We start from the raw sequence: 8,205 nt of genomic DNA, 5'->3' as shown, positions 1-8,205 counted from the left end.
CTAGCGCTGGCGTCGGGCAAGGCCAGGCTGCAGATGACGGTGGGTGCTCGATCCATCAGGGAGTTGACGTCGCCCTTTCTCCTCCCTTCTCCCGAACTGCCTCCAGAATGGCGTCAGTCCCCGCGGCGTAGCTCTCCATGGTGTGGCTCTCTGTGGAGTAGCAGTGGCTGAGGATCCCACTTCTGACACCAATGTAACGATCCAGCCGGACCGTCAGTTTAGTGGGCAAGCAAAAGCCAGACTGCTATTTAGATGGCTTCATTGGAGAGCTATCCGTGTCCCATACACCGCACGACCCCGGACAGTCTCAGGCAGAAATAAACAGGAAGAAAGGCAATGTTCCCTTTTGAGCATCAAACCCGTTTATTCCAAGTACACATACAGCCCAAACAGCATGGAGGGTCAATTCAGCTTCCAGCCCTCTGACTCAAGGTTTCACCCTAAGCTCCCCACTTCCCATGAGCCTTAGGGGCTGAAGGCGGGGCTAACCCCCAGGTCGCTACAATACTTTTGTCATATTAATTTATCCCGGTATTGTATGTGTTGCTGTGAAAAAAAAGTGTTACATGTTTAGTGAACACAACACTCGTCGCCTTCACCCACTTGTAATTACCCTGACTTGGTAGAAACAAGCTTGTGATTGGACGTCTTTGTTTGCATGACATGTCCATAAAAAGCAAAGACAGGAAGAGAAAACCTTCAAAGTTTGCCCGAAACCATTTGTTCCCGATCTTCTTGATATGTCCCGATTGATTTTATACATTTTTACCAACCCAATCTTGTTTGTTTCAGTTGGATACCGCTGTGACTCATAACAAGAATGATTTTTTAAATTCATACCAGTATCTTTTGCATCCCTAATTACTGAGGAAGAACCAGCTGAAGCTGAGCCTGGATGATGGTGGTGCTGCAATGACAGAACCATGACAATGGACATGGTCTATTTTTGGTATTTGGGAATATTTTTATTATTGTCTTAATTTTTTAAGATAATTTAAACCAATCTAATGAAAATGGTTTTTCTTCTTCTTCATTATCAGTAATATCAAAGGGAACTTTTACATATTTAATTAAAGTCAGACCAAACAAGACAATCACTTGTGGAAATAATGATATCCTTAACTTTTTGTGAGTAGTGTAAAGTCTTTAAAAGTCAAGCATTGTTGTTTCCTGGATTCTTTGGGTTGGGGTTATCTTGTTCTTTTGGTCATGATCTAGAGCTCATGTTCATGAAGAGTGAATTAAAGATCAAACCGCTTCACTTTCTGAGTCCGCTCCCTCTTTACCATGACAGACTGGTACAACGGCTGTGTAACGGCCTCTGCTCTGGTCATACAGAGCCTGAACAGCCCTCAGCAAGGCTCTCTGGACCCCATCCTCCCATAGCACCCTCCAGAAGACACCACGGGGGATGCAGTCAAATGCCCTCTCCAAATCCACAAAACACATGGACTGGATGAGCAAAGTCCCACAAACCCTCCAGCACCCTATGGAGCAGGGGGCTCCAACATGTCGCTGACGAGCTACCGGTAGCTCACCAATGTGTCAATAGCATAATTTATTATATTAACTAGAATAAATACCTCTGTAGAAACAGGTTACGTGCCACAGTATTTTAAATATTCAGTTGTTAAACCTCTTCTGAAAAAGCCCAGTTTAGATCCTAGCAACCTGGCCAACTATAGACCAATATCAAACCTTCCCTTTATTTAAAAAATCCTAGAAAGAGTTGTAGTTGGGCAGCTTTACCGCCACCTTCAGGACAATAGTCACTGAAGATATTCAGCCAGGGTTCAGACCTCACTACAGCATGGAAACTGCACTAGTTAGAGTATCTGATGACTTGTTATTGGCCTCAGAAAAGGACTACTTTCTATTCTGGTCCAGTTAGAACTCAGTGCAGGCTTTGACACCATTGACCACAGTATTCAACTCCAAAGATTAGAGCATGACATAGGGATCAGAGGATCTGCCCTCCGGTGGTTTAAATGTAAATGAACATTCCTCTTGTTGCACTCAAGTTAGCTACGGAGTCCCACAGGGCTCAGTTTTAGAACCCATCCTGTTTATGCTTTACATGCTGCCCTTAGGAAACATAATCAGAAAACACAGCATTCATTTTCATTGTTTTGCAGACGATACGCAGTTGTATTTATCCATTAAACCTGACCAGAATGACAATACAGAGAAACTGAATGCCTGCATCAGAGACATCAAGACCTGGATAACATATACCTCCTCTTGAACCCAGAAAAAACTTAATTCGTCATTATACTATGTCCTAGAAACCTCAGAGATGCTCTGTCTGATCAGATAGTCTCCCTGGATGGCGTAAGTATAGCCCCCAATTCCACAGTTAGAAACCTTGGGGTTTTATGTGACCAGGATTTATCATTTAAGGCTCACATATCTCAGGCGTGTAGAACTGCCTTTTTTCACCTGTGGAATATAGCTAAGATCAGAAATATATTTTCTAAGAGTGATGCTGAAAAACTCATCCATGCATTTGTTACGTCGAGGCTGGATTACTGTAACTCGTTGTTAGCAGCGTGTCCTAAGAGTTCCTTAAGAAGTCTCCAGCTTGTTCAGAACGCAGCAGCTAGATTGTTAGCAGGAACTAGCAGAAGAGATCACATCACTCCTGTGTTAATTTCACTTCACTGGCTCCCAGTTGATTCTAGAATCAAGTTCAAAATCCTCCTGCTTACCTATAAGGCCTTACATGGTATGGCCCCATCCTATATTAAAGACCTCATAGTGCCTTACCAACCAAACGGAACACTTTGCTAGCAAACTGCAGGACTGCTTGTGGTTCCTAGAATTAGTAAAAGTACAGTTGGAGGTAGAGCGTTTAGCCACCAAGCCCCTGTTTTATGGAATAAACTCCCAGCTCATGTAAGAGAGGCCGATTCAGTTTCTACATTCAAAGTTAGACTTAAAACATTCCTCTTTGGACAGGCTTATTGTCAGACAAGCTAGTAATCAGAGAATATTGGACCAGAATTATGCCTTTTTATGGTCATTTTACTGTTTCTGCTCAGCCTGGTGTCATTGTTTACACATCTTTCCGATTTCGGCGTCGCTCTTCGGACAGGTGACAGACTAGCTGGCGTCTCTAGCAATATAACTCATTGGGTGAAGTTACCTAAAGTTGTCATAATTTTGTTTGAATGTTTAATGTTTTTTCCAGGAAGAAGAAGGGAGGAAGTAGAATAAAATGATCGTCATGAATACATCCTACCAGCTGGTGGCGGTAATGCTCCGTTCAGCTGGTTGACGCTAATTAAACGCAAACAGAAGAAGGAGCGTCCCTTTATTATTGTTACCTCAGGAGCGATGTTATCCTCGGTGAACAGCGTCTCCGTCTCTGCTGAAAATGGAAACGAAGGTTTGTTACGCAGTTTTACCGCCACTTTCAGACTTTTGGTAGAGTTTTGGGGAACGACACTGACGTTCACCGCTAAACCTTTAAAGCTAAGCTAGCACAGCCTGTGGTAGCTAGCTGTCCTGTTAGGCTGCTGTCTCCTTTTGTTTCAGCAGGGATCCTCAGGAGGGACTGTCCACTGAGCGGCTGTAAACGAGCCTACAAAGATAGCATTTCGCTCCAGAACCACATCAAGGAGCACGAAATCCCGGCCGAGTCTGTGAACGGTAAGCCGTTCATTCAAACCTAGTACTACACATCTGTCAGCTGTCCTGTGCTACAACACACGCAAACATTCACCGTAGCAGTGTAGCATTTTAGCCAAAAACTGTGTTCTAAATGTATTTTTTTAAACAAACCATCAAAGTTTTTATCTTCAGAAGGCGGTGGACTCCTAAATAATCGTCAAAACGCTCATATCAATTAGATTTTAACGTTGTCAATTAAATGACGTCATATCCGCCATGAAAAAATGGGTAGCATAGTGTCTGAATTGCTTTTCAGGGAATTACATAGTGCCACACTATTTCGTTTTTTAGTAGTTAGGGGGTTGAGGTGGGAATTCAGACAGAGCTACTCTGGAGCAGACAGAAGTTCAAGAACAAAAATGATTGAATCCACTCGGCTGCTGAGATTTTAGCTTTTTTTATACATTTAGCTTTCCTCGTGGAAAAAAAAATGCTTAACACAGATATAGTTGGTTACATAGATGTTAATGTTGTGCCTTATCAGGTATCAAAATCTACTGAGCCCGGGAACTGACATGGGTAAAATAATAAATATTACGTTCCCTCGAAATAATTAATTCGTGTGAACGAAACAATTATTCACGCGATTAGTCATTCATAAACACAGATGTTAGCGATACTAAGATTTTCAGCAGATACCTTCACATTTCTGTCTGTGTGTGTCTCATTACATTGCATGGAAGACACTGAAGATGTTTAGAGATCAGATTTATTTATTTTTAAAAAGCTCTACAAAAGCATCTGTAATCATGTTTCCACGTCTGCGTTCATTCACATCCCGGTACGCTCTCCGTCCTGCCGCAAAAGCCGCTTTCTGCTGCTACTTCTGTGTCTCTGTGACCCAGATTCGTTCAAGAGGGGAACAGAGACACAGAACAATAAAATACAAATTCTTTGGAATTGGAAACAGGTGATCCTTCGTACCAGGAAGAGGTAAGAAAGACGTTGTCTTGGGTGCGTTCCCATTAGCTATGAAATTGCGCAAATTAGATTTGCAATAATACATTTTCCAAATTGAAACACGTCAATTATTTTTTTTTTATATATATATCAAAAGAAATTTTAATGCTTGGAGGAGTTGGTCTTTTGAGGCATATAGAAATGTCTTTTTACATTTTTATTTTATTCAAGAAGTCGCATGACCAATAACTCTGAATAGGTATCCAGTTTGCACACTTTTTTTTTAGATCACCGGATACTGTCCTGGCTACTATCACGATGCACTGGCCGGAGTGGTGCGCGGGGCGGCCCCATGGGGCCGGAGCGGTGCGCGGGGCGGCCCCATGGGGCCGGAGCGGTGCGCGGGGCGGCCCCATGGGGCCGGAGCGGTGCGCGGGGCGGCCCCATGGGGCCGGAGCGGTGCGCGGGGCGGCCCCATGGGGCCGGAGCGGTGCGCGGGGCGGCCCCATGGGGCCGGAGCGGTGCGCGGGGCGGCCCCATGGGCAGAGAGCCGCTGTGGGATGGGGAGGCAGCCAGCTGGGGCCTCCTAAATCTGTATTTTTCCTATTTTCATGTAGACAGTAAAAAGAATAGACATGGAAGTAGCAGCGGAAAGCATGTCCTGCAGTTGATGGTGAAGCTCCTCGTCCACTGAATGATGTAATGAACCCAGACATGGAGAAGAGATTACCGATGCTTTTATAGAGCTCTTCAAATATCTTTAAACATCCTCAGTGTCTTCCATGCATTGTAATGAGACACAGACAGACAGAAATGTGAAGGTATCTGCTGTAAATCCAAGTATGGATTACATCCGTGTTTCTGAATGACTTATTATTGGTTTGTGTTTATTCACATTATAAGGATTTCATGGAAACAGCATTATTGTGTTTTGTCGACATTTGTAGTATTTGGATCACGTTTGTGCAGACGTGTGATGGAAACAAAGAGAAGCTGGGGTTTTACTAAATGGACATGGAACACAAAAACAGTTTCAAAGGCAAATGAATGCAGCAAATGGTCAAGAACTTGAAAGACCCAGGCTGACGAAGGCTTAAACCTTCCATACTCCGCTCTCTGGCTCACTAGCACTCCTCGGATGACGTTCAGCTTCCTGAAAGACGTGTGAAGCGCCTGGTGCTCATGTATGTGACGCCTGCGGTGTCCTGACAGGTAAGGTGCTGCTGTGCTCCACGGTGGGCTGCAGCGCCTCCTTCCCCAGCATGCAGAAACTGATGGTGCATACGAGGCTTCACCACAAACCCAACATCTACTTCCAGTAAGTCCTGCCTCCCTCACATCTTCTGTTTTTTTTGTGCACTCTTGAAGAACACATTTCTGTTATCAAAGGTGTGAGAGCTGCCGCACAAAGTTGCGCTCGTATCGTAATCTTTTGGGTCACCTGCACACCTGCTCCAAGGTGCCTCGGGGTAAACCCAAAGCTGCAGAGCCCGCTACTCCGATGGTCAAGCCTGCTGAGCAGCCGTCCCCTCAGCTGGAGCCCCTATCTTCACCCCAGTTGACCTCCTTTGAAAGCACAACGCCGGACAGATGTGTCCCTGCTGCCTTCCTGTCGGGTCCCACTGACCCCCCCATGCTAGACCCTCCGGTCTTGCCTCTCCAAGAAATCTCTCCTCCAAATCACCCCCCCACACAGCTCCGGGAAACGGCCTCTCCAGTCCCGAGTGAATCTTATTATAGCCTTCCTCCCACTCTGAAGCCCGTCACTCCTAAAGCGGTGGTGGATCCTCCTGATTTACAGAGTCAAGTCCAGACGCAGACCTGGACCTCGGAGGCCACTCATCCCGTCTCCCTACCCGCGGTGTCCTCTCACGGGTCCCCAGCCGTCTGGAGGAAAAGTCAGGGTGAGGCTCTGCTGCTCAAACAGCCGGTCTGCTTACAGCTCATCCTTTCTCATTTCACTTTAATGTTCGACAGTTATGGACAAAAGTTTTGGGAAATACATAAATATTGGAAATTGGAAAAGCTGCTCTTTACATTTTTACAATAGCAATTTGTTATGTGAAGAGTGATCAGATGATCTGCTTAGTCCTTCTTTGCCATGAAAATTACCTTAATCCTGAACAAAACCTTCCTCTGCATGTCATTGCTGTCATTAAAAGACCTGCTGAGATCATTTCAGTCATCGTTTTGTTAACTCAGGTGAGAATGTTGACGAGCACAAGGCTGGAGATCATTATGCTGGTCGTACTATGAGATCGTTGTGCTACCACCAGTCCAGCAGTAAAGCCTCCTGAGACCATTCATGTGTGGGGCTGCTTCTCCTCCAAGGGAGGGGGCTCACTCACCATTTAGCCCAAAAACACAGCCATGAATAAAGAATGGTACCAGAACACCGTCCAACAGCAACTTCTTCCAACAATCCAACAACAGTTTGATGGCCAACAAAGCATTTTCCACCATGATGGAGCACCGTGCCATGAGGCAAAAGTGATAACTAAGATCCTCAGGGATCACAACATGGACATTTTGGGTCCATGGCCTGAAAACTCCCCAGATCTTAATCCCATTGAGAACTTGTGGTCAATTCTCAAGAGGCGGGTGGACAAACAAAAACCCACTAATTCTGGCAAACTGCAAGCAGTGATTCTGACAGAATGGGTTGCTATATATGCTAGGATTTGGCCCAGAAGTAAATTGAGAGCACGCCCAGTCGAATTGCAGAGGTCCTGAAAAGAAGGGCCAACACTGCAAATACTGAGTCTTTGCACAAATGTCATGTAATTGTCAATAAAAGCCTTTGACATGAATGAAGTGCGCGTAATTATATTTCAGTAGATCATAGAAGCAACTGAAACAAAGATCTAAAAGCAGTTTAGCTTCGAACTTGGTGAAAACTTCTATTTTTGTCATCATCAAGCATCTGTAACAGATGTTCTTCAGCATCTGCTCATGCTCACAGGCCTTTCCTGATGTCACACCCTGACTCGTGTCCTTTCCTGCATCAGGTCTGGGCTGCAGCCGGCGTGTTCTCTGGGAGCACACCAGAGGGTGCTACACCTGCGTACAATGTGGCCACAGAGCAACCAACCGAAAGGAAATGAGCGAACACATCAGCAGCAACCACAGCGGGAGCAGAGCAGCTGAGAACAGGACCACCCCGCCCGTCCTTCACGCCGTTTCAGCTCCTCCCAAACGGCCAGAAGAAGCTGGCGGCAGCGACGCTGGAAAGTGATGGGCTGTTCCACGGCAATGTTGCTCTGTGATCCTCTGATTAAAAATGTCCTCTTTCATTCTGGACTGTGTGTCGGCTCCATTTCTGTGTGATCACAACACTTCATGCTCGGTCAAAGGTTTCCTCACATGTGGACGCCAGGGGCCGGTTCCTGAAAGCACGGTGTGTGACATTTGTTGGCATCCTCCGTTAGAGTTCCAAAACCAAAGGTAACCTTCAGGGTATATAAGTAACCATAGCAACAGAGTTTGTTTCAGCCAGGTTACCGAGCATGGCGTGCCCCTTTGACCACAATCCTGCCAAAGTAGCAGCACGGGGGGGGGGGCAAGGCCATGTATGGATGAGATGATTTGTCCCGATTGTTGTTTATAAAGAATCTTACTGTTTAAAGAAAGAAT

General features: G+C 45.5%; 1 protein-coding gene across 2 annotated transcripts; it reads left to right on the top strand.

Annotated features, from left to right (window-relative positions):
* Window positions 1-2,680: 2,680 nt before the first annotated feature.
* Window positions 2,681-7,872, top strand: znf414 (zinc finger protein 414). 2 transcript variants are annotated; one of them, XM_011486948.4, is made up of 5 exons: window positions 2,681-3,388; window positions 3,541-3,651; window positions 5,785-5,890; window positions 5,962-6,476; window positions 7,581-7,872. In XM_011486948.4, the coding sequence occupies exons 1-5, from the start codon at window positions 3,337-3,339 to the stop codon at window positions 7,805-7,807; spliced, it is 1,011 nt and encodes a 336-aa protein (XP_011485250.1). In that variant the 5' UTR covers window positions 2,681-3,336; the 3' UTR covers window positions 7,808-7,872. The 2 variants fall into 2 exon arrangements, with proteins under 2 accessions (XP_011485250.1, XP_004066848.1); XM_004066800.5 differs by having other exon boundaries at window positions 3,233-3,388; window positions 3,538-3,651.
* Window positions 7,873-8,205: the final 333 nt, after the last annotated feature.

This window comes from Oryzias latipes, chromosome 3 (assembly GCF_053564925.1).
Source record: "Oryzias latipes strain Hd-rR chromosome 3, Olatipes_Hd-rR_3.1".
In the NCBI taxonomy this organism is placed as follows: Eukaryota; Metazoa; Chordata; class Actinopteri; order Beloniformes; family Adrianichthyidae; genus Oryzias; species Oryzias latipes.
This window is presented reverse-complemented; position numbering and strand designations above follow the sequence as displayed.

Bases quoted from the DNA above. Each gene is read 5' to 3' on its own strand.
- znf414 (XM_004066800.5), top strand. From the start codon at position 3,337: ATGTTATCCTCGGTGAACAGCGTCTCCGTCTCTGCTGAAAATGGAAAC. The intron at 3,652-5,784 runs GTAAGCCGTTCA...GTGTCCTGACAG, and splicing joins CCCGGCCGAGTCTGTGAACG to GTAAGGTGCTGCTGTGCTCC. The intron at 5,891-5,961 runs GTAAGTCCTGCC...CTGTTATCAAAG, and splicing joins AAACCCAACATCTACTTCCA to GTGTGAGAGCTGCCGCACAA.